At 40.9% G+C, this 26,809-nt stretch overlaps 1 protein-coding gene and 2 long non-coding RNA genes across 9 annotated transcripts in view; 2 read left to right on the top strand and 1 right to left on the bottom strand.

Annotated features, from left to right (window-relative positions):
- Positions 1 to 26,809, bottom strand: part of LOC126920387 (retinoic acid receptor RXR-alpha-B) — a 64,051-nt gene that overhangs the window by 36,542 nt on the left and 700 nt on the right. The window contains exons 1-2 of one of the 7 annotated variants that reach the window (XM_050730709.1): positions 7,780 to 8,112; positions 485 to 851 (exon numbers count right to left, since the gene is read on the bottom strand). The exons of 1 other annotated variant lie outside the window; for it this stretch is intronic. In XM_050730709.1, the coding sequence (XP_050586666.1) occupies positions 485 to 569 (85 nt within the window). In that variant the 5' untranslated portion in view covers positions 570 to 851; positions 7,780 to 8,112. 5 more of the 7 variants (XM_050730708.1, XM_050730703.1, XM_050730706.1 and 2 more) reach the window with 5 other exon arrangements.
- On the top strand, positions 9,959 to 12,618 carry LOC126920414 (uncharacterized). Its single transcript, XR_007711951.1, has 2 exons — positions 9,959 to 10,679; positions 10,761 to 12,618. It is a non-coding gene; the product is annotated as an uncharacterized LOC126920414 (long non-coding RNA).
- LOC126920421 (uncharacterized) lies at positions 14,388 to 26,212 on the top strand. Its single transcript, XR_007711957.1, has 3 exons — positions 14,388 to 15,167; positions 17,245 to 17,373; positions 23,006 to 26,212. It is a non-coding gene; the product is annotated as an uncharacterized LOC126920421 (long non-coding RNA).

The following is a 26,809-nucleotide window of genomic DNA, read 5'->3' as shown; positions in this document are numbered from 1 at the left end:
ATTTTATTAGCCTGGTCATATAATTCTTGCGAAACATGCGTAAACTAATGACTCGGGAATGCAATAAATGGTATTACGTGTCTGACGGCACAAAGAATAGGACCTTTCTTTCCCGCTTTCGCAAATAACTGGAAATGTTATATCGCATTCCACGTGCATGTACAGGATGATCCATACATATGGGATTATGTTGTAAAATATAATTATATGTAACTGTATCGTAGGAGTAGTATGTTTCGTGTTGCTTAAATTTTGCTTAAATAATTGAAATATTCTACGAGAAGAAATTATTCTATTACCGTCGATAGTTGCCGATTAAAAAAGTTATAAACAACTACTACGAAAAAAGAGCTACTTGTCGAGAACTCTCTTATTCGTTTTCAGCGAAGATTATTATTCTTGATAAATGGAACATCCTGTATAAAACAATTTAAACGATTAATTGTAATAGTTATACATATATGTGGTATCAGAATATACATACAAGTGTTCCCACGGGACCAATGCCGGGCCTGGGTCCCCTGGATGATGGCGGTCACCGACATCATCGGTTTCTCCTTCTTCATCATCTTGGCCGTCTTGATCTTCCTGTTTTCACTCGTCACTTTTATCTTCTTTCTTTTTTCGTCGATACTTCACTGAACCCGAGGGATCCTACTCTCAAGCGAAACTCGCGCGATACCCTGGTCGCTTCATCTTGAAAAACGAAAAAACGACTAGCCGCCACCACCCCCTCCTCCGTCTTCCCCTAGATCGAGCTAACTTCCCCGCCTCTTTTGGTATCGATTTGGTTTCGTTCAATGCGCTTCTCTTTGGCTGTTTTGCGCTCAACCGGTCAACTCTCGATCGTTCTACGATTAGGAACAAGAATGGATTTATTGAACGAACGGACTGGTTTTTAACGTCGCGATTCGATTCACAATTTGGTTCACGATACAAAGATTTATCGTACTTGTTAATTATTGCTTCGATATCTTCTTTTTTTACCATTTTTTCTTTTTTCCTTAATCAAGAAGCATTCGGTAAATTTAAATTTTGAAAAGGAAAATTGTTTGATATCTTCAACAAAGGTATCATTCCGGAGAAATAATTTTATTGTCGATTTTTGCGTTCTTTTTAATTACCGGGCATAAAAAAGGAAATATCTTTACGTTTTTAAAAAGTACGAACTACGTAGAGCGCACGTGTAAAATAGAATAGCGAAATTCGATTGGAAGTTTGAAGTACGGTATGGGTGTTACACGCTGAACTTTAAATAGCTTTTCGAAATTGGATATCATGATATGTCAAGAAGTAATTGACCAATTTGCGCGGAAGTTTCTACATACATATATTGTATGAAATATAGAATTTCTGAATTACTGCTGTTGAAGTCTACTCGATGCCAATATTTTATATCGTGGTTTCTTTATGAAAAAGTATACGAAGGAATTTTACAAAAAGTCCTGGAATTTTTCGAAAAAAAATCTAATTGTCATAAACTTGAGACAAGAATTCCTCCACATATTCGTCAAACTTAAGACAGTTTTCAACGTTAGTAAAACGCAAGCGGCGCGAAAACTACCGTAAGAGCACAGTAGGATTAATGACAACGGGCGCGAAGCAAATTTCAACATTTTAACTCAAATTTTCATCCAAACCAATAATCGATTAAGTTATCGTAAATTCGCAAGAAGCACCTAGGCTTCGGTCACTTGCTTAACCGGGACAGCTTAAAAATTCAATAAGCCGCGATAAAACAAGAACGGAGATTGTATCTGCGTTCGCTACGACTTTATAATCAATAAAATTAGTCACGATAATTTTGATCGTGATATCAAATTGCGAAACGATCCTTTCCGATTCTCTCGTTGTGTTCTTTTCTTTCTGATCGAGCTTATTATTCAAAAATGTAGAAAAAAAGAAACCTAAGATAAACGTATCGCGGTGTGGTAAATAGAGCGGGACGTTAATCCAAGCTAGATAGAGTTTCTGCTGGAACCGAGCTCCACGATACGAGTTTCGCTGGCGTAACGTGAGCGGAAGTTCGACTTGGCAAAAATGACAGCCATCCCCTTGAGAAACGGTCTTTAGTAGGTAATAAAAGAAGAGCACTCGCCGAAGAATAAAAACATTACGATTATAGTATGTATAGAAAATATTTCTCAAAGTCACGAACTTGAGAGTAAAGAAACTTCGGACACAGTGATAACTTCCGGTTGTGAGTCAATTAGGTATTGCTATATTACGTGCGAGATACGGAGGGTTTCGAAGAAATACGTTCCGTTACATCGATACATAATAGATAATTTTTTTTTTTAATGTTAAAAAGTAATGTTTCATAAAGTAAGTTGTAAAGTATATCGTTAACGATATGCAAACGTTATTAGAATAATTGACGTTATTAAGATAGTTGACTCGGAATAATTGAACTTGCTAAGATAATTCGATTCAGGGTATAGCGAATAGAAATTGAAAGGCGAAGAAACTCGGGGATCATCGATTCTTCGGAAACACGCTCAAAGTCGTAGAGGATTAAAATACGTACGTAAACCGAGAATAAACCAGCGAGATTCGGGGAGGACGAGAGAGCGAAAGCGAACGAAAATGAAAAGTTGGAATGCGTCATCGGCGAGATCAAAAGAATCCCGCGACCGACTGTCACGGACGGCGATATTTCACGCTTTTTACGCGTTCGAGAACCGACGAAGAAAAGCGCGAGTCCCCGGTCGTCCTCGACAAAAATTCGCACAAGATATCTGTACCATTTCTCGGACCAACTGTTTATCATTTAACGCTAACTACAATTGTAATTAGAAAAACAATTGAATTTTCGCGTTCGATCAATATTTATGAATTCCAACGTACGTATTTTTGCGATAAATCGTACCGAATTTATTCGCAGAGTATCTCAAACGTTTATTGCTGTAGATCCTTCGATTTTCTCATTCGAATCGAAGAAACTCACGTCGATAGAAATAATTCGAATCGGGAAAAATTCGTTCGATCCGGAACCGAGTAAAATCTCGTTCGGATGAATAGAGTGCCGATGTAAATGGAATTCCTGCAGTCGGTGTTACAAACGATGACCTTGACCACAGCATGTAGGCAGCAAAATGCGATTGCCTTGGCTGTGCAACGGCGACAATCGCCGCCGGTGGAGAAACAATGCTTACGTAACGCAGCCAATTATGCAAAATGCAACGTATGTCCACGTGCATCGCAGCGGTGCATCTTCTATTCTCTTAGCGTCGCGTGTATCCGCCTGGCGACTCCGCTTCCTAACGTCGCTGAACGATAATGCTCATCCAAACATGCCGCGAGACTACGATCATTGTTACGTAAAACCTGCCCAACAGGAAAACGGAATCGCCTTCGTTAACTAAGGTAAAAACGAATTTCGTCTCCTGGTTCCTCGATTTTCTAATTTTTCTTTCTCGATCGATCAATTTTTTTTCGCGACGATCAATCTCGACGATGAATGAAAGGGAGGACGTATTTCTGATGGCGGCTCCCGGAGTCGAGGTTGAAGTTCAAGGTTACAGACGAAGAGGCTACGTCAAACCCTGTCTACTAAGAAAGACGAATCGATATGTACCCGGTGCTCCGCAAGTAGAATCAGACGGCAGAGTCTGACATGAATGCAGGTGGTTGAAATTACTTGAGTTTTTACGACGAAGATTTCGACGCAAGATTCAACCCTTTGCGACGTACTTTTATTGGCGATCGATTTTTCATCGCGACAATTTTCTACTCGTTGATTCTCTGTAACGATTCTTGATAAAAACTGATAAAATGGTAAGAAAAAAAAATTGAAAAAGGGGTGGGAAACAACGATGCAGAACGTGTTTTCGACGTTTCGAACTAGCTTTCACGGATTTTTGAAGCGGTATTGGCAGCTCGAGTACAATGTCATCGATCTGTCTTCTGAAATAAAGACGAGTAGCACAGAAACAAAGGAGACCCGAACATACATGATTTATTTATTCCAGAACGACCGAACTCGATATGTTATTGTCATTTGCAGCGTGAAAGTTAATCGATAACACACGCTTCACCCGTTATCCATTTCTCACATGTTGGACGCGTAAGCTATTCTTCGGATGGCCTCGAGCCACTAGACACGACGTAGACTGAATTTGGCGAATCATTTAGCAACCTGTGAAATAGCGTCATCTACATACTTATCAAACGTTTCTCTCGCCATTTGCCACGCTCTAAGTATCTCTAGACGTCGAATAAAATTATCTTTGCATTCATTTTATCGACGATTTCAATCGTCTGATCGATTAATTTTTACGGAAGGATTACAAGAAAATAAATCCATGTAAAAAAGCTATTAAAATTAACAAAGTGAAAAGTTCCAATTGTAAAGAAACTCGAACGAAGAAAAGAAAAATATATAAAATGTTCAACTTTGTCAGGGTAACAAAGTAGAAGATAGGAAAATCGATACGTGTGTCATCGAGCAACCTCGTGTAACTATGCAGAGAATCAAACAGAAGGGTGCACGCAAACTTGTTTACAAACCGAAGAAACAGGAACTTGATGTGTGCAACGTATTTGAACGACAACAAAAAGTTGACCGCTGCAATGTTGCAGTCGCAGCAAAGATCAGCCGGGACCTTAATACTGCGTAGAAGATTCAAGAGAGGGAGAAGAGTACGTTCAAACTGCGTACTTTCGTAGTTAGGGGACGATGATTCACGAATACACCAGCCAATGCACCCGTGGAAAAATACGCAAACATAACAAATTCGTTGAAGCTTCGTTTCATAATCAGCCTCATATCTGCACCGATACGCACGTGTATGAAAATAATTCGTTGATAAGACATGGATTTCGTAATTTTATCCAAAATAATCTTGTATCGCGAATTTTCACAATTTTTGCAACCGAAGTGGCGACAGTTTAAAAATCGTTGGAATAAATAAAACGGATGAACGACGATAAAATTATTTTCTATCGCGAAACATTGTATTATAACGTGGCGATTAAACTTACAAATATTAGAAATAAATCGAATAGACGAATGACGTTGAAACAATCCTCTACCGCTAGAACTTTTGCAGTTAAAGACGCAGATGTTAAAAAATAATTTAGAGATTTATGGAAAGCAATTGTTAAATTGCACGAAGATATTAATTCTCAAATTTGCATGGCGTACGCTTTTTTGGAAAATATGTTTGTAACATCGTTTTGTTCACGGTGGAACGTTTCAAGTGAGAAGAATTCATTATGCCTTGCGCAAATCCATCCGCGTCGCCGAATACATACGGCGGTATTTTTCACGGAAGAAGAAAGTAGCCGAAAGTATGAGACAACTAGTTCGACCAACGACTACAGTATGCGTGTGTTTATCGCGGGAGAAACAAACGGAATAACGCGAGTCTCTCGGAAGCCAAACTGATCCATCTCCATTCTTAAATCCAAGGTAATTATTCGTTATTAACCAAATGCGAATGTTCGTACAATTTCATATTTTATTGATATAACTGAAATCCAAATAGCAACTGCTTGGATGTCTCGTGTTCTTGTACATTTTCACACTGTAAAGGCAACTATTCATTCAAACGGATATTTGTGTCAGCCTCTACACATTGCAAGCATTATCATTTGCAAACATTTTAAATTAGATAATTTTAGATATTTAAATCTCCTACGATTACTATCGATTATTACTATTTAACTTTTCGAAAAATACGACTCATGGTCCAAAGTTTACTCGGCGCGAGAAAATGATATAAATAGTTATAAATTCCGAAGCAAATTTTCAAAGGCAATGTTTAGAAAAGACAATGTCAGAGTGGTGCCTTCCAAGCGGCTCGTACGTCGCACTGTGAACTTATTACAATGCGTTTAAAATGCTCGTGAAACTCGTCGAATTTCGAGCGATCGAGGCCAAAGATTGCTCGCTTGGCACGTGCGCTTCGACGGGCATAATGATCGTACCCATGCTGCCGCAAAAGTCGTTGCAGCAAAAGTCACGTTTGATTACGACACACTGTGACAATATGCTTTGCACGATCGATAATGTTTGTGGCATCCAGCGACAGTTTTAGCGTCGCGCGTTCTCGGTCTTTGGCACCGAAAACAAAATGCAAAACATTCGTCGCGCTGCTCGGAACATAACGCGAGCTCCGTTTTCGATATTCAAATCATTCTCCCATACTAATTACTTCGTTATTCTACCGCAAAGTCGTATCATCTTAAATCTAAACTTCGTCGTTAGAAAACCAAAGATTATTTTATTATCATATTATTCTCGTCAGATTTTATCGCGTTTGATCTCGTACCTGTATACGAGTTGAACATTTTAAAAAGGTTTCACGATTACGAGACACGGTGTATTAGTTAAAATTCTTTTAAATATTTTGCGATACGAAGCGAAAAACCTGTCCGACCAGAAACTTTGCACATGTCTGTACGATCCTAGGGAAAGGCAGACGAACAGTATTATAAAATGAAACTTCGTTTATCTAATTTTCTATAATTTTTCGTTCGTATAATACGAGTTCGGATAAATGGATTCGGGCAGAAGTTTATTTCATCGGGCATTAACTGGAACTGTACACGCTCGAAGCATCGCTTCGAAGATGTTTCATCGACGCGACGTTTTGAAGCTGCAACTGTACGCGAAGAAGAAGCACAACAGGTACGACATTCCCTTTTTACTAATCCACGAAGGTCGAGTTGCATTGTTACCGCAAGAGGCAGAACACAACGGGTCGCAATTGCGCGTTAGAAGCACCGTGCACTTTTTATGCACCATAAACGCAACGAAGGATCGGAGACGCTTATCTACTTATGTCGACAAACATACTCGCGCTCCGATGGAACAGCGATAAACACTTCGCGTTCGATCGCTTTTCGAACAACATTGGAACTTTGACAAAAATCTTCGAATACGAAACCACAGAAAAAGATTTTGCACCTATCCCAAAGGTAAAAAATTTGCCTTATTATTATTGTCATACGCGAAAGAAATTCTCTTTTTACCAAGATTCGTTTGATAATCGACCTGTATGAACTTTAGGAAAATGTAGCGAGATATAGGAGCGTGGTATAGTGGTGTTAATATGCAACGCGTACCGAGAAGAAAAAAGGAGAAAACAAGCATGCGAATTTCTGACATTGAACTTCACTGTTGCACTCGTTTGCATATAGACGCACAGTCGAATGTTTCCCACTGGGCAAAGGAGGACACGACGATGATCCTTCCAACATTCGGGATTCCAAAAGCAATCCTTTCGCTGTAGCGCGCGTGAACGGAATACCGTTCACAGATCACTGTTGCACCGCTCTGTCGGAGAGACGACGACGAAAATACGAGCGCGCTTCACAAACGCGACTACGTACTACGCATTCCCTATGACCGATCCTCGACGAGACATACGAGCACAGTTATTGCACCTCGTACAGTTGACGTGGAAATTTCCTAACGCACTGGAGTTCGATTTGTTTGTTCGTTCGATATCGTACTTACGCACGTGTACGCGATACGCGTTTCCAACTTCCTAGAAACGAGCAAGTTGGTTCGGTCTGACGAGACGTAGGCAGCGCACGCGACGAGGGCTACGGGCGCACATATTCCACCGCGTCTAGAGCGTTACACACGTGCCGCGAATAGAGAAGCACGCGGCCAGCAACACACGACACGACCGAATGACCCGCGACGCGAATAAATTTCGCAAGATAGAACGACAAAGAACACAACGAGAAAGGGAGAAAGGGAGAAGGGGAGGGGAAGAACGTTACGGGCGAAAAGAGAGTGTAAGTAGTTCAAAGCAGAGACGATACCTCCGTCGCGCGTGTATCGTCGACCCGACTCACCGACTAACTGACTCAATGACTGACTGACTGACTGACTAACTGACTCGGAGATGCACGGCGCTAAAGGCAACTGAGTGCCAGCCGGCCGGTCTCGCTCGTTGCATGTGAGCGTGCAGCCGGTAGGGCGGCGGGGTGGGGGCAGGGAGGACGGAGGAAGGGTGCAGGAGGAGGGAGAGCCACGGGAGGAGCAAGAGAGGGACAATAGAGGATCGAGAGGAGGTGAAGGACGAGGAGAAGGCGATGGAGGACGAAAAGGTGGCAGCGGACCGCGTAGAGGGGCGGGAAGGGGAGAACGCCGAAGAAGGAAGGAGTGCAAGCGAGTCCCGTCTGACAAGTAACGTTCCGTCTCTACTTGCACTTTTCTTCGTAGGAAAATGTCGAGCACGGTACGACAAGCGATTTTCGATCGTCGATCGAACACCTACGTTTTCCATATATTTCAACGAGTAATCGTAATTGTACCGTTGAAATTTTTTCTTCGTGGAACATTCTCGATTAGCCTATCGACGATCGCGCGAAGTAGGTCACAGCCCGATTCGTCGGCTCGTAAAATAAAAACCGCGTGTGAAAGCGAAATCCGAACTTTCCATTCTATCGGCTCGATCTACGTAACGCGAATACGAGGAAAACATAGCCAGTGCGACGATATACGGCTATCCATAATCGATAAAAACGTGTAATACTTGACGATAGAAACGTAACCTTACCGCTCGAGGTCTTCGAGCGAGTTTGGTGCGATGCGAGCGTGGTAGGGGAAAGGAGGAGATATTAGAACGAGGGAGATAGGAAGAAACGACGTATGCGAATAAGAGCAGAAAGGAAATGAAGAGGGACAGAGAAACGCAGATAGAGCTTGCGCCGTCACTGTCGAGCTTAGGAGTCAAGTTCTAGTGCACGGCCGAAACGGGAGAATCGACCTCCCCTCTTCGTCCCCCTCTACCGTCGCGAGCTGGCTCGTCCAATGGCACGGTAGTGAGGGAAATCGTCGAAAGCGAAGGGGAAGGGAGCGGTTCGCAATGTCGAGCGTGCGCGACGGCGAGCCTTGCATGGGGATTTCTACCAGGTGACCGAAATATACACCTTCGGCACCGAACATGTAACAACGAATCTGATAAGGGAAATAAGCAGCAGCTAGGTACCTTTAACGAAGATTTACGCTACGCTCGTAACGAATGCCCGACCGAGATGCTGCATCAGATACGCGCGTTTTCGTAAAGGCGTGTTTAAAACGCGCCGCGACGAAAGGAGTTGCCGAGCCGCGAGAAGCTATTCTTAGCCGCGCGACGGCGGAACGAGCGCGAATCGGAACGTACGAAATACCGAAGAATCGCGCCGAAACGATTATAATTAACGATCAGCCGGTTCTCCAGCGACGCAGACACGCTCGATACCAGGTATAAATCAACAACGCGGCCAGATTGCTGACGAAGATAAAGCCGAGTGTCGCGAACGATCGTTTCCCTTTTCTGTATCGCGAGTCGATAAAGCTCGTTCGCGACATGCCAATAGCGACGCGCAGACCAATCGTGCAGATACGTGACCGACGATACAAACGATCCAGTACCAGTTTCACGCTAAACATCGACGTTCGTCTATCGATAGACATCGTTCCGACTATTTTTACTTATTCGCTGCTGTAATATATTTTTCATACGCGATCAATATTGGTAATCCTTGTTAAAGAATGGCGGATAAATTTTCTTCGGAATACGGAATTTGCGTTTGGAACGAAAATCACGTCATAGCGCATAGCGCGATATTACACGACAAGAGGTTAATCGTCTCGCTTCTAACTCTGAACTTGTTCATCCTGGCAGCCTCCGCTTTCTTTGTTAACAGCGTAATGCACGGAAAGAACCATCCTTGCAGCGGCCTTTCGTGGAACGGAACATGTCCACGAACGATCCGCCGCACCTGCTCCGATACCTCCTTGATTCACCGCAACATACTAGACACACCCGTTTCGTTGTCCTCGCAGCAATCAAACTCGCTCTTTGAGGAAGTTCTCCGCTACTTCCCCTTTTCTTTTTCTTTCTATCTTATTTCCTTTTCACTCTTTTCGAAACCGTTTGGCCCATATGCCAGCTAACCGACACTCTATATAGACGCACGATAATCAGCCGCGTGTGTGTGAGTGCGCGCACGGCTGACTATCGCGTTCATAGGAGTTGTGTCGCGTGTCTGCGTTCGCTGCTGCAACTCGTGCGTGCTCGACTATGTGTCGGTGTGTGTGCGTGCGTGCACGCGCGAACGCGAGCGTCGATCGCATAAGTGGTCGTCAAGGTTAGCCACCTACTCGCTATCGCGGGATTCGTGCACACTCTCCGCGGATGCATTTGAGTCGTCTTGCCAGCTTTAAAGTTTATTACGTGCTCGCCACGGAGGATCGAGGAAACGAATCTCAGCGCGCGCGCTGCCTCAGCCTTGTCCCGTTGCGTTCTGCGACTTCGCAGTTTTATGGCGCGTTTCGTGCGTCCATCGCGGTTGTGCAACACCCGCTCGCAGCGTACGCTAGCTTCGCGAGCGGTTTCTTCGGCTTTTTGCGCTTTAAAAGTTGTTTACGATTGCTCCGCCTGGAATCGATGAGATACTGTTTCAAAGAACGGTTCTTTTAATAAAACGGAGGTCGTTAACTTTAATAACACGACAGCCTTCTTTATGGTACGTCTTAACGATTCGTGCGAAATCTTTTTAGTCGTTGGTGTACTACACGTAGAAGCAGAATTAACAAGATTAATATACTCTTATTCGAAAGTGCAATGGAAATTATTTGGCTAATTAAAAAATATGCAATTGGTTTATGATATCGTAAAGGAGTTAAGTTTCAAAATTGGTTATCTCAATTCCTAGAGAAGAGATAATTTTTTGTAAGTAACACCGATAGAACGAAGTACTTTGACACCGGTATAGAACGGAGCAAAAGTATCCTTGCTTGTTTTTACGAACAGGTGAGTAGGACGAGGAAAGGTTAACAGGACTCGAGGATATTCCGTTTACATTCTTCGTCGAAACTGGTTTCTCCCTCGTTCGATCGTCAGGGATGTTGTATGGTCTTTTGGACCTTAGAAAGGTTGCAAAACGCGCGAGAAAAATCGACGAAATTAATTCCTTTCGTCTGAAATCAAATTCTTTTATCCGAAGGAATTTTAATAAAAAAAGGCATTTCTACATAACTATAATCTAGATTTCATTTTACGACAATATTCGTAAGCAATTGCATTATTAAATATTCAGAAACTATAGTTCTTATGAATTTAATCGGTGTCATTGATATCGCTAACTCAACTTACATCCTATTAAGATATAAAAATCATGAACCTTCCTGTCTTAAAATACGACATATTAACCTTACAGCGATATAACGCAAAAAACTGCATGTCAATGACGAATCGCGATTTATTAAATTTGCATCCGAACAAAATATAAAGGAAACAAGATTTTCCTCCTCTGCAACATGATACGTGAACAGTGCGAATGTAAAAAGGCAAAAGCGCAATGTCATCGATGAGTTGCACCTGAGCAATCTCATCTCCATCGAACGTCGCAAACGGACAAGTTAAAAAAGACACAATACTAACGTCCATTCGATTAAGATACGACGGAAGCGTAACTCGAATGCGGAGGAAGTTGAAGCGAGGCAAGGAAGGAGGAAGAGAAAAAAAGAATCGAAAAAAAAAGAAAGAAAGAAAGAAAGAAGTAAAAAAAGGAGTGTCGGTTCGATGCAAGCCAGAAGAAAGCAACGGCGGTGCAGCTGTTTCGCTGTTGGTCCGGTTGCACAATGCAAAATTCGGGTTCTAATTCTAAAGCGAGTACCAATCAGCCCGGGCATTGTTCACCCATGAAAGCTCGCAATTTTTCGGGGTTAATCGTTCCTTGAAACCTAATAAGCGACGAGCTAACGCCGTTGGATGTCGTTTTCTTAGGAGAAAAAAAAACACATCCCCGTTCAGGAGTGGACACACGTCCCTCGAAAAAATCACCAAGGGGATGCCGAGAGAACGTTCGAAAAGTTTGACGCTCGAACACGCCTCGAATACGTCACGATCGGGACCGGTTAACAGTCGAGGTAATTGGCCATTGTAAATTCGCTGTGTGTCGCCAAAGAGTACCGTGCAAGTGCAGGAATATAGATATTTTAGCTGGTTCGAATAATCTGACTTTCAATGGATAGATAATAAAAAGTGTCGAAGAAAATCAATTAAGAAAGTGCGTCAATGTAAATAGGATAGGTAATCGATAGAAATCGCCTTGGGATTCCTCGTTCGATGTTCAAGAAAGTTTGTAACGCGAATACCAATAGAGAATCTAAAGTACAGAAAAGTGTAAACCATGCTACGTGTTATACAATCGAGCCGTTTGAAGATAGGATTCCACAGTTAAATTCTACGTACCAAGGCAAAAATATAATGGAGTTACAATTGTACTTTGGAAGCTTCGCGTGATTTCACCTATTCTGAAATTAACAATTGGAATAGCAAAATTGAAACTCCTATCGAAAATCAATACGATTCGAATAATTAACCAGCTGAGCGTCACGAGTCTTAAGAAATTATTTTGCATATTTTATACTGGCAATTTTTGAAAGTAAATTAGATTCATTACGAGTGATATTTATGTAGTCGATATATGTTACGTCACGATGAACCTCCGATTATACTACACAGACTGCAGAGATGAATTGTTTCTTTGAAATTACGATTCACATATACGTTTCTTATTCTATAGAATATTCAAAATCTAAGAAACTACATCGTAAATTCGTATCGTGTATTACGTTTCTTGAAATAAAAAGATTCTCGTAAATAACCATCCACGTTTAAAATTTCATGCGTTAAACCATTCTCAAAAAATTCCCGGTAATAATCCACGTTACCACTTTCTTCATTTTATACGAAGAATTCTCGGAACTCAGCCAGTCGCTTGGACGCCTATGAACTTCAGCAGCCGGTCCAAAGGCGTGATGCATTCAAAGCGATCCATCAAAACAGTCGACACGTTTGGTCTTGGGTGCACTGGATCGGTCACACCGTGACGATTGCATATGCACTTACATCCCGCTATAAATAATGCTCGTTGACAGGGAACGAGAGGAAGGATGACCAATCAGGTATGGGTGGAAGGGATTCACCGAAGCAAGTTGCCAGAAAGACGGAGAGAGAACAGTCAAGGACAACTTACGTGACCACCGCATTGCGACGGAGGAATCAACAACGATCCTAAAATTCTCCTCTTTTCTCTGCCGACGGGGATGAACTGTCCGTTCATAGACGATAGTATAAATAGTTCGTTCACCCAATACGTTTGAAAGCGATCCAAATGTTGTAAATTCGCGGAAGAACGACGACAACACGCCGGCCGATTCTTGGGACACCGGAAGAGAAGCGACGGGACGCGACGTGTGAAACAGAAAAGAGCGTCTGGTATGTCAGGACGCTTATCAAAGCGAACGAGGAAGCGTCAATAAAAGCGTTCTCGAGTCAATTCCTGTTGAGTTATGGCCGATTTAGCGTGTTGCCTGTGTGACGGATGCTCTCTGCGCTTCTTCTTGCATCGCTGTTGCTTTTCGCTGTCATGTTTGTATTCCGTTTGAAGTAGACAGATCTACACCTGTTTTCAGACAGACATGGGATAGACGTTGCATTATAAATCTTGCCAGTCGACTTCCTTTGGCGCTGGATATTTTACATCGATTATATATCTTTGCGAAGATTGTCGGATAACGTGGTATCCTGGTGCGAGGACACCGGTAATAATTTTATTTAAACGCGATATTATACATTCTTCGGCGATGGACACCTTCGTAAAGATCGAATAAAATAAATACCTCGCTCTAAGCATGCACGGAAAATGGACGACGAAGATTCTTCGATTCAACGCGGACTTGAACGACCGAGCCAAAAAATGAACAAACAAGCAGGAACATGGAACAAAGTTCTTGAAACTGAACAAGAAATACCCAAGGTACAAAAAGATCCACACAGATGCGTCGAAATGAAACTCAGAAATCGCTATCACGCCCGAGAATCAGAGGATCAGAGGATCAAGACACATCCATGTCAGTTGTCTCAGCTGAGACGAACGCACTCTTGGACACCATGAAACTTACATACTGAACTACGCTATACAAACGAGATGCATAATCTAGCCGTATACTCGAGTTCCATAAGTGCAATTAAAGCCCCATCAAAATCAACTCAAAAACGCGCAATTATCGAAAGATAGAAGAAAAAAACGAAATCGCCGAAACTACATCATCGTCTACCGAATCTCCGATTCAAATTCTTCGCTAGGATCTCATCAATCACGCAAGAAGAAGAAAAAGGAAAACAGGCGATAAAAGAACCTACATCCATAACATAACTCGGGACTTCTACCTGCCAATACATGGAAAATCTATGGACAAGAAAGATAAATCCTCTTATTGTCCCGATTACGAACCGGCCACGCTGAAATCATCCAGGACTACATCATCGGCAAAACAGACCGACCATATACGAAAATCAGCTGCTAACAAGTCACCGCGAACGATACGAATGTACAAAATTTGAACAACAGAGACGAAAAGATGGCATTTAAGAAATACGGTTCAGTTCGTTAAAGATTCCGAGCTATATGACAGAATCTGAATCAGGATCAGAATCAGAAAAAGTGGTTGCGTAGGAAAAAGAGAATAGCACGTTAATAGTATTCCGTTAGAAATATCTAGTTTATTCTGGTTCGTGACAAGTATCGTTTATACGTATACGATATCGTAAATTTTACGAATTAATCTTCTTTAACGATGCACTCGTTGGATCGATACTTGGATCGCATCGTGAAAGAACGACACGGCGGTCGTTAACGGTGCTCGTTGCAAGAAACAGTTAAAGGAGCTTGATCGTTTCTCCTTCGTCTTCCGTTTCTTCTTTTATTTTTGTATTTTATATCAGCTTGTACGCTCCCTTCGGACCGTGAGATAAACCTTGACCAAGTTAAGGATAACCGCATTAAGGTAGCACTCTCTCGTAAGCCAATCAACCGAGGAAAGTGCTTAACGGAAAGTGAATTATTGTTTGTTCTTACGTCGAGCAAGTGTGACGAGAGAGTATAAAAAAATAGAACGACGCCTTTCGAGCCCATTCACCGGACAGTGTTGATCTATTCGCGTTAGAATACCTTTGTTTCGTCGTTCTTTATCGAGTGCGTGGTGACGTACTCTTCTATGGCGTAGATAGTTAAGAAAGTTTAAAAAAAAAAACAACGAGTTTAATGTGTAAAAACTTGTGGATTATTAATCCTAAGGCTGTGGTTTCTTAGACAAATTCTATGACATATCATACAAGAAACATAAGATAGTGGACGTAGAAAATGAACAGGTATTATTAAATTACCGATTAATGCACGTTATCGTCCTGTTTCGTTTGACCTAAATTCGCATATTTCGTTCATATTTCGTTAATAACTTACTTACGTAACGAAGCATCGCTATTCTATTCGAACAAGAACGTCGCAACTCACCTGCAACAAAAAATGAGATAATTTGTTAGTGGCGACTTTACATAAAATACATAAATATTCTTTTACATAAATATATTATCCATTCCAACAGTCTCATCGTATATTATCGATTACAAAATTATACGAATATAAATTAACGACCGATGAGACCATTCTCTACTACTTCACTATCGAAGGACAATGTGCTAATAATTTTTATCGGTTCATTAGTCGTTCGTCTTGGAAGACATCAAGATTTTTTCATTTTTTTTTTTTTTTTTTTTTTTTTTTTTTTTTTTTTTTTTTTAAGTATATAAACGATCAAAGACTCGATCGATCAAAGAAATTATTCTCTCGAGCAATCGGCGGTAATCCCGACGAACAACGAAATCTTCGTAACGGTCCCTCCAACTTGTTACATCCGGAGCAACTCGTGGCAACCGACCGAAACCGCGCTCGTTCAGCAACGGGAAACTTTACGGATGCTTCTGGAGAGAGCTTCGTCGGTGGTTTCCCGATACATAGTCCCCGTGGAAACGCGTTTTACGTGACGAGCTTCCATTTGCCGATCTCACGGGAATGTCAAGGTTCCCGTTGCAATTTCACGCTGAAACACGATTCGTGCGTCCATCCTTTCCTCCCCGAGCGCCTGCCGTGGAAACTTCGCGGGACCATCGGCTATCGAACGAGCTGAAATTGGGTCAAGTGCGGATTTCCCGTGGAAACACGTGCAACGTGTTCGTGAAAAGAGAATAGAACGGTGGGAAATGACGGTTGAAATCCTTTCATCGAAATGGAAGCTAAATTTAATAGTAAAACTATCTGTCTATAATCTATTACGAGATATATACACGGCAAAGTTGGCTGGCAGAGATTTCCGACTGGAGCGTAGTCTCATTTCGGTTTAGATCAGGCGTTACAATTGCACATCTTCCGATTACTCGTCTTGCAGCTGATATTTCGAAAAGAAAAGAACAGACCGATAGAACGCGTTATCGTTTCGCGGGCTGTCGAGGAAAACGCGTAAATAGAAGAACGATACGTGGGTCTGGAAAGACGAGGACAATAAAAGCGGCGCTCGCCGTTGAAAACGGATATAGGTCAACCAAATGAGTCAGGATTATGAAGGATGCTCGTACCCGACACGTGTAATGGAGATAATTCCCGTTACTCCTTCTTCAGCGCGTATTTTTTCAACGGCGATCTCTTTTAAAAAATAAATTATGTACAGCGAACACGCGTGGATTAAACATACCACGACAACCATAGTAATTAGAGTGAAATTCGTTATCCTGTAATATCGCTGGCTTCGTGATAATTGACCCAGATTATCAGATGAACGATTAATCAGATAGAATTTTGTATTCGTGTAATATTATGACGTAAAATATACAACGAACGTTAGTTTTGTCGAAACTATTTGTAACAGTTGCAGGAAAATAAGGAATGTTAATTTTTGGCAAATCGCGGGTAAGGAACTGCTCGACTTTCTAAATATGAAAAGAAAAATTAAAAAAAAAAAGAAATTAAAATTTCCAAGCAAGATAATTCTCCTGGCTATTCGTCGCAGGTGAATCAGATGCTTTAATCACGTCGGTTCGTAAACATTCATGATTTTTAATTGGTCGTTACACAGCTCGTTACGAAGTGTGTCGGAAAGCCGACGATGTCGTGTTGGCGAGAGTAACCGCGTTTACCTTCGTCGATTTCTTCGACTAACGAGTTCCAGGTAATCGCGTCAGTTTTTCTCCCAACGATCCTTCGATCTCGATCCGATCGTCACGCTATTCTTTGAAAAAATTTTTTTACACGCGATCGTGTGAAACGTCTCGTTAGTAGCTTTCCGATCGTATTAATAATCTCAATCGCGTAAGAGTAATATTTCCCTATTTTTTCTTATTTAAAATTCCAATCTTGACTTGACGTACGTACGCGTAATCGATCGTTCGTCTATAGGTTTGCAGAAAAATGTCGACCACACCCTGTATAACACCTGTGTCTCGACGTCTGGAACCGCGAGAGACCGGGAACCTAGGAGAGGAGCTGGTCAGAGTACGCAAAAGGAGGAGGCAAGTAGGTCAGTAGGTGAGTCGTGCTAAACAGTGCACGGGAGTGTCCCGACATTGACCTATATGTCTACTTTGTGTGTGCACTTGCCTTCCCCTTCCGTGACCCCTCTCTTTTCTCGCACACCTCTCGTTCTCCCTTTCGCCCGGTCTCTCTTTTACACGACAGCATCCCCTCCAGCGATGCGCTTTCCAGCCAATTGCATATAGGGTCTGCTCGTGCACACCGAGTGCACTTTCCCCACCATAGCGACGCCAACCCCGGCGCCGGACCGTCCCGCCACCCTGGAGCAGACGCGATCGATGGCCTGACGCGACCGACCACCGCCAACGATTCGCGATTCCCCGCTTATCCGTCTTCCAGTAAATCCCTTTACAACGATTCTTGATCCTCGTGCTTGAAGAATGCAGGACAATACGATAGGGGAAAAGGAAGGTTGGAGTTTCGCATTGAGATTCGCATCGTATGGGATCGGTGGGAAAGTTCGTTCCAATTTCGAAGGAATTTGGGCGACGTAAAAAATCACATTGAAAAGTTTCTCGCCGAAACAGCTGAAAAGTACTGGAAGGATGGGATATTCGAGTCGCGTGAAGGACGCAGAAACTGGAATAAAAAATCACACCTATATAATTCGATAAATGTATTAGGTTATCCGAAAAGTGTCTTTCTTTTACAGACCCGTCTTTTACAAAGATGCATCTTTATACAAACGTGAAACCTAATCCGTCGAACGTTGCGATCTTTATTTTGATAGAGCAAAATGGACCATACGTAATTCGATAAAATAATATAAAACGAAAAATATTGTACATCCATTATTTCCTTATAAAACGGAAGAAACTTTTCGGGCGACCTAAAACATGGTATCGAAATGTAAATAAATCGGGTCTTTCCGAGCGACCCGATGATACGAACTGTTGATCCTCCGAAAAGTTCGAATAGACGGAGCTGTATCGTATTTCGTTGAAAGAAGGAAAGATTTGTTGTTTTAATCTTTAGTATCGTATGACGCGGACCTGGTGTCTGTCGGGTTGCAGCGGATCATACCGTATACACGTTTCATTCTCCTGACGTATTCGCTGTAAAACGTATATACACCGTTAACCCGAGTCTAAATCAAAGCGATGAATCTTTTTGCAATTCACGCGATCGACGTGGTCGATTCACGCGCACCTGATGGCGTGCTCGCAGCCTTGCGGAAATATAAATAGAGATCGCGATAGAAAAGGAAGGAAACTTGAACGAGTCAGTCACACTCCACGTGTTTTCCTCACGGCGTGCACCGAGCTTCAGCACCGCGACTAACAACGACGACGACCCTGGTCTAGCCGTGTTACGTAAAGCCTGGCACCGCTGCGGAGAGCCGTTCCCTCTCGTTTTATCGCGAATACGACCGCCACTTTCGATCGCGTCGAATAACACGTTCCGACTGAATCGTAAATAAACGATCTTTTCCTCGACGAAACGAAGGAAATCATCATTTTGTCGTTGATTCTGCTTGAATTAACGCTTTAACGATGGCACTCGCAAATTGGCGTTCCACGCGAAATTATTGTATCGCTGTCTGTAAAGTACTTTGTCTCCTTCCTCTTATTTGTTCGAATCGAATCCTTACGTGTCTACTCGAGAGCGAAGAAAATTGCTGCGATAAAAAGACGAGATTAGATAAAAGGTAATCCGAGGAACGCGGCAACTTTAACGAAGACAAAAATTCCCGCCAACGATTCGACGTTCAACCAATTCGATTGTTCTCATCGGCGAGTAAACCTCGCGGTTGCTCTGTCATCGAGCAATTTCGATGGAGAAAAATGAAAAAAAAGTGGAGAACAGAGAGAGAGAGAGAGAGAGAGAGGAACGTTGGGATAAAAAATTTCCGCTGAAAATAATTACGTCGCGAAGCAACGTCTTATCATCGAAACGAAGCGTAACACATCGTGCCTTTATCGTACTTTGAACATACTTTGCAATATCTCGTTGCTTTGCTTTTTTTTTCTTTTTCTTTTTTTCTTCTCGATATGACGCACGTATCGAGACGTTGCGCTGGTCATGCACGAGAATCGATGCAATCGCGACAAAGAAATTCGATGAAAGCAATCGCGCAGAAATGCAAGCACGTTTTAACCGTACGTTTTTAAACGCGAAACGTTAACAAAAGCGATATTTCAAAAGTAGAATATACAATTTACCAAAAAGAAATTCCTGAAGTATAAATTATATAAGCAACCTCGTTCCGACGACAGTCTACCTTTCAATTCATATCTTTCTCTCGGATAGTCGTTAAAAAATCTGGTTTACCGATTCCAATGTTTAAATTGCTCCGTGGCAAATGTATTCGCGCATTGATTTATATTACAAATCGTATTTACATCTTTGGTGTTTTTCAAACGAATCCTCTCAAGAAACGTCGCGATGATCATTAGTTCCGGTGACTTTTAATGATCAGACGGGTCATGTTCTCGCTCGAGACACGAACAAGAAACGAGGAGCGCAAAAGCGATACCAGTCGGCCATGCAACCCGATAAAAATTACAACGATGACGTAACGTGCAAGTAAAAAGATAATTTCATTGAAATCTGAAAAGCTGTACGCGAGGACGGTCGGAAGGCCGCGTTTTTTCCCGCGCCCTTTGATTCACCTTGAAGATTATCGTCTCTTTTTGTCGAAATATCCTATCTAACTGCTGGAAATTGATTCCGAAAGTAACCTTGAATTCTCGAAAGCGAAAAAAGTAAAAAAAGATCCTGCGACTATAGTCGACCGTAATCGTAGGCAATTTTCTTATGAACGCTGAAAGTTACTTGGTAGATGTATTGGAATAATCGTAAATAAATAACGAATAAGGGTAATGCAATATACTTACGTAAATTAATTTCTTATTATGTGGTAAAGAACTACATTATATATTACGTATTTACATTGATAATTTGAATGTTTTGCCAATTAAGGAACATTTTTCTTCTGTAGCATGCGATTTCAATTATTCAGGAAGAAATCAATTATAATAATTATCGTAATAATAAAATTACACTGCGACGCGGAAAATGCAGCTTGTTACTGTAACGATGGCATCGTCTGATCTTAACGACGCGAACTGTACGAATTAAAACTCCTTCTGAAAAATAATTTGGAAGAAAACTAACGGCTATATCGAGGAAACCAAAGTAAATCACTCGATAAATTTATATATATATATTTGATGTAAATTATATATATTCTCCTATACCTCGTACAATTAATAACTTTGAATTTGACGTTAAACTCCATTTTAAAAAGATACTCTGTCTTTTGTTTGACTTTTTTCTTCATCCCTTCTTGTTCGATCCCATTAGAAAGGAACGGATGTATCGTTGCGAAATCAAGCTTTTTGAAAATCAGGCTGACAATATTGGAGAAAGTAATCTGTTTAACCAGTGTCTTTTATCAGTTTTATCGTGCGATCTCCAATTACGCCCAGTGTTCCCAAGTAAAACTGCTTTACTCGAGCGAGGAACCCACTTGTCCTAATTATAAAAACGTGCATCGAAGGTTGATATCTCAAATAAGAAGATAAAAAGCCTAAAAAGATGACAGCCTTGTCGATGATATTTAACCTTCGACCAAAAAGGCAATAAACCACCTCGTTACCTTACCTCGTTATTAATTCGCCCTTTTTCTTCGTTTTCCATCCTCTCCGATTAATTTCGTATCGACAGAAAATACTAAACCGACCGTAATCAATTAATTCGGACACCTTGACACGTTCATTTCTAATCTCGGATTTGCGTTATCAGCTATGCGTCTATTATCTACTATATAACAATAAATCATTTTTACACGCATGCAGGATTCGTACAATGTAAATTGCTATGTAATACAGAAATGTATGTAATATAGCTATGTAGCACAGAAATTTCATAAAATTCCACACAGCGAGAAGCAACCACGTTGTTCCTTTCGTTGAAAAGATCGACCAGGTTCTTTCCTATCGAAAGCGACAAACCTTCGAAACCTTCGAATCTTCAGAAACCTCGCACAAAAGATTCGAGAAAAATTCCATAAGAACGACAAATAACCAAATTATCCCTCTTCTTAAAAAAAATTTACGAACTCTTCCGACATAAAGATAAGATCGTCTGCAAAATCTAAACGTAAGAATCCCATAAAATTGCGCGATAACGAATCATAACTGGTGTAAAAATTTCCACAAACGATTTAACTCTTTCCCTCTCCGCGTCTCTCTCTTCTGCGCAACTTGAAAAAACGGATGGAAAAGAAGAGTAGCGTTCCGCGTCGAAGCAACGTCACCCTATCGGAAACGGGCACTTGGCCGTAGGGCAAACGTCTGAACCGCGACGCAACGCAATAATTGCACGTGCTGCTTACATAATCGCGCTCCGCCGTTGCAAAACCTTGGATGCATCGCGATCAATAAACTCTTCGTAGCCGTCTATTTATATTTGCCGCGAACGAACCGCGACAGAGAGACAAACTCGTGCATATTTATCGAAAACGCGCAAAGCGGATAATCCAGGAGAAACGAGCAATGCAGACTTGACAGACGATGACACGATCTATCCGGGGGACGATTATTTTCTCCCGTTGAAACCGCGCTTCGATCTCGTGAAATTTGTTAAACAGCCAGATACGACGAGTAACTTGCTTTTTTATATCTTTTCCTTCGCGCTCCTTCTTTTTTCTTCTTTTTCCTTTCTTCTTCGATCACGAGCTACATATCGCTATTTACATATGCGAGTTGCTCGCGGGACAATCTTATCGACTATATCGAAGAGCAAACAGGTCGGGTCAAAAATCTTGAGGCTTTTTAGCCGTTGTTAACGATCGAACGTTGGCTATGCGCTTGGAATAAAATGGAAGATGACTTGTTCGGTTAAATTCGAAGCAATCGTGCATTTAGATTTTCGGGGAAAATACCGTTGACTTGCTGCGAGAACGATGCAGCTAGGGGAAATAACTTTTTTTACGAGATCGGTTTAAGATAAGAAACTTGAAAAGTTATTAATTGCTCGGTCATTTAGCGACGATAAATTTTCGTACGACGGTGATATCTTTCTATAAACGGTATATTATACTATAGGTGTAAAGGTACGCGAGTACCCGCGTATCTCTTGCAAGTGGAATCTCTTTAATCTAAAAAGAATACAGTTACTGTATTCTTTAAGTCATTTTCGACACGGTCGTGTTCTTCTGCTGCTAAAAGCTTCTTTAGTCTCGGAAAAACAGAAGAAATATGTACGGTACGAGATACACTCGTTATTCATACCCATAATCTCTTCCTTCAATTTTCCATTGTAGTTTCTCTGGAAACGTCGAAGGTTCCTTCGTTCGTTGAAACAAACGTCGCATTAGAGTATGAAAACTCGACCGCGGTAGAGTCGAGAAATATATTTAACGTAAGTAATTAACGCACGGGGCAGATTTTTTAAAAGGGAAACTTCATGAAACACGGTAGTCTCGTGCGATTGCGATAGATCGAACGAACCACAAACCCAAACCAGCTTTTTCGTCGCAGGATATCGTCGCAGTAACCAATTTCGTTTCGTGTTTCCCGCATAAACGGTACCGGAAATTACCATTTGCCTGCGATATACGATATTTGGTGGATTGTACGAGTTCGTTGGTGGAAATAATCCCTGAAATTGCACGTTTCAGGGGACGGGTCGCAACTGCAGGATGTCCTGACCCGATACGACAAGCGAGAGATCGACCGAGCTATCTAAACGGGCGAACGTGAATGTCCTACGCCCACACGATGAAATTCTATCTCGTTAATTAGCATAAAAACGTAGAACGGATCCTTGCGTTGGCCAATGTTCGTTTGGAATTAAATGCAACGGCCACCAGTTACGCCATAAACTGCCGAAACTCGCGCTTCGGAAATTCACGCCTTCGTTTAAGCTACTCGATACAACTTCAGAGATCGTGTTTCAAAACCATGACGAACTTGACGCTACATGTTTGGCTCGACATCGATGCTCGGCGACGGGCGAGAGTTGAATTCGACGCGAGTTTTTGGAACGTCCTTTTTCGGGATGCATTTGCAATTTAATAAATTGCAACGTTGTCGGGAATAAAATAAACATAAGTAAAGTGCAGTAAAGAAGTAACACAAGTAATCGGAGGTGGATGAAAATTGATCCTACGAAGACATCGGTAATACACGCTTACGTATTTCTAGCCACATTCTAAAAGTTTATATAGACTTTATGAAGTGCCAACTACGTGCAACTTTAGCGACGCGGGTATATTCCCTGATTCGATTTAAATAGTATTTGATTTCACCTATGACAAAAGATAAAGAATTCGTAATGGAGAAACGTTTAATCGTGACTTTGAAATGATAACAAAAATATTGACATTTTTATCGAATTGCAGCAAACGTTCAAATACTTATGGACGATAAGTCATCTGATCATCTACCGATCAGTTTTTACTTAATCGATCAGACTTAAAAGCGAATTTTTGAAAAACACCCGATATAAGTATAAGTATACAGTACACGAACTGCCAGTCGGAGCAAAGGAAAACGATTCTTTGTGGCAGATGTTAGAGCAGCTTGCTAATTGACTCATTCAACGAGGTTCAAATATAAGAGTTAGTCGAATGATAGGGAAAATATATCTACACCCAACAAGGCCACTCGCGGGTAAACAAACTAATTTTAACTTATTTTTGTATTCCTGAGAAGTTTACTCTTGAAAATTAATAAAAAGAAAATCGTAATTTTTAAGAGAAGAGATAAAATTATTGCAAAAAATATGGATTTGAAAAGTTACGCCTAATTCGTCATACGTGTAATTCCCTTTGACGAGGCAATTCGTGCAATCCCATCCCCGAGGACGCGAAATCGTACGATACCCGGTGGACGAGTATAATCTCGCGCAAGGCCGTCGATTATCCATCCTTCTAGTTCGCGTTGAACACTACAAATCAATACCATTCAATTGTTGCGAACGATAGTGTAACGAAACGCGACGATCGTCACGCATTTGCATCCTATTTATCGTCGATATAGTTACTTACGCAATTCGCATTATTTCTGCTTCGCCTAGTTAATAATTCATGACGTATCAATTATTAGCGGAATAATTAAGAGAAATATTCTAAATTTAAAAAATCTTTCAATATATTTTAAAATTTGTTCACGGAATGAAAACTTTGAAGGTGCTTATCTTTATCCGTTTAATTCTGTTAGAAAGGAAACTTTCTTTCTTCGAGATTACGTTATACATTTTCAATCGAACTCTACGTAACTAACCTAGGATCGTTTATTTCTAAATCGTTAAAACTTACCATTTGTGATGAATTATTAAACTTTGCTCGTCTCGAAGCAAATTTTTTAACATTTTACTTAGAAAAGTTTTACGTATTTGATCTAATAACTGATCGTACAGCGTAGTAGAGACTTTGTTAAATGTTCTACAACTTTTTCAAATTTCTCGCAAGCCTAGAACAATACATATTGAACGTGGCCGTAAACGATCCCGTTTGCGCACGGCACGTGCGAAAATAAACTTGTACACGAATAGCGAAACACGCTAACCCCTTTCTGATTTGATACTTTTGAAAAGACGACTTAATACATAAAAATACATCAAAATTCCAATAGAAATACAATTCAGCTAGCTTAACCGCATACTACGTAAAGATTCATATAAAATGAAATTTGAGTAAAAATGCGATATAATGTTGCACGAGGAAGGGAAGAAATAATCGAGTTCAAAGTTTTAGGCTCGGTTGAGTATCTCTGCAATTAGTCCTTGATTACGTAACTTCTGCTCAGTCATGACCTTGAAGCAATTCAAGGTTAGGATGTATAGTCTAAATCTATTCGAGTTCATTTCGAATAATACTCTGTTTACGAGAACTATGTGGTTGACCTTGAAATGAGTATTGAAAAATTAGACAGAAGAGATCCGACAACAAAAAGCATGATCTTTCTTTCAAAAGCGGGTAGCACGTTTTTCATAAATTATTCAACCGAGGACGCGTGTTAATAGTACACCGGTTTTAACAAAGAACAGCATCCAATCATAATGCAAATCGAAGCACAATGAGAGAAAGAAGGAGAGGGATGCACAACATGCACAGGCCAATATAATAAAGCAACAGTGAAGCAATGAATAGAGAAGTACGTATATTGGGAGGGAGGGAGAAAGAACGACAATGCAACACACCGGAAGAATAAAGAGGAAAAGAGAAAGAGGGACAACAGAAAACAGGTTAGAAAAGGAAAGAAAAAGGTGGCGTTACTGGTATAGAGAGAGAGAGAGAGAGAGAGAGAGAAAGAGAGAGAGAGCAGAAAAAACCGACAAGAAGGGAGAGAGATGCAAAAATGGACAGAGACAGTACAATCGCATAGTTCGTCCTTGGACTTATATAACAAGGAAGAGTCTGACAGAGAAAGAAGAGAAGGATCTTAGTAGAAGAATGAAAAAAGGATGAAAAGAGAATGGATTAAAAATAAAAGGGAAAACAATGGCGCACGCCTGCCCTCTAGTAGCGACCGAAAGGTTCTGGAAATTTCGCGAAACAGCGTACTCCTAGAAAATTCGAATTACGTACTATGTTTTATAAATTGTACACCTATACAAAAAATGGTTTTATAGGAAAAGAAACACTGACACATGATTGTAAAAAGTTCGATGAAAAAGATAAATTGTATATTAAATCTTTGCGAAATGATACAAGATAATTAGTTGCACAATTTAAATATACTTATGCGCTATTAAACGTCTTCTAACCTCATCCTTTGTCAATAAACATTGTATATAAAATAGAATATAGCTTTTCCTATCATCTTAATTCTGTTTAACGTTATTGCCTCGATAGATTGCTAATAAAAAAATAAAAAAACAACTGAATATTATTACTCGAATATTCGCTTCTTTGCGCTACTTGAAACTTAACCTCCAATTAGTTTTTAATTCAACTATATTCATTTATTTAGCACAATAACTTTCTTCAACGTTATTAACCCAACATAGATTTTCATTAAATGACAAAATAGTTTCTAAAAGAATTCACTTTTATTTACTTTACTACATCGCTTCTTTCGTCTCTGCCTTTTATAGAACGAAAGGGTTGAACGGCAACAAACACAGGGAGGGTTAATTCGCACTAGCTTGAGGTAGGACGTGCACGAACGGTCGACAGGTGTCGCCACATTGCAACAGATGCCGGACTCGGTCAAGCGATAATAATTCTCACGTGTCTCTGTCAAGCGGTACCCTGGCTTCAATTCACTATACGCGAGAGATTATCTAGGTTAGAGACACGCCGTTATGTTATTGCGTAATACAAAACGTAGCCGTCTGACCGATCAGCTTTCTTTACTATCTCAGAGTAAAACGTCAAAGAAATATGAAATACAAGTTACACCTATTCGAACAAATCGCTCGTTTATGACACAGACGATTAAAAGAAAAATAAATTACACTGTAATATAAAATGCTT

This window comes from Bombus affinis, chromosome 9 (genome assembly GCF_024516045.1).
Source record: "Bombus affinis isolate iyBomAffi1 chromosome 9, iyBomAffi1.2, whole genome shotgun sequence".
Lineage (NCBI taxonomy): Eukaryota > Metazoa > Arthropoda > Insecta > Hymenoptera > Apidae > Bombus > Bombus affinis.
The sequence above is the reverse complement of the archived record's forward strand: the minus strand, read 5'-3'. Positions and strand labels throughout refer to the sequence as shown.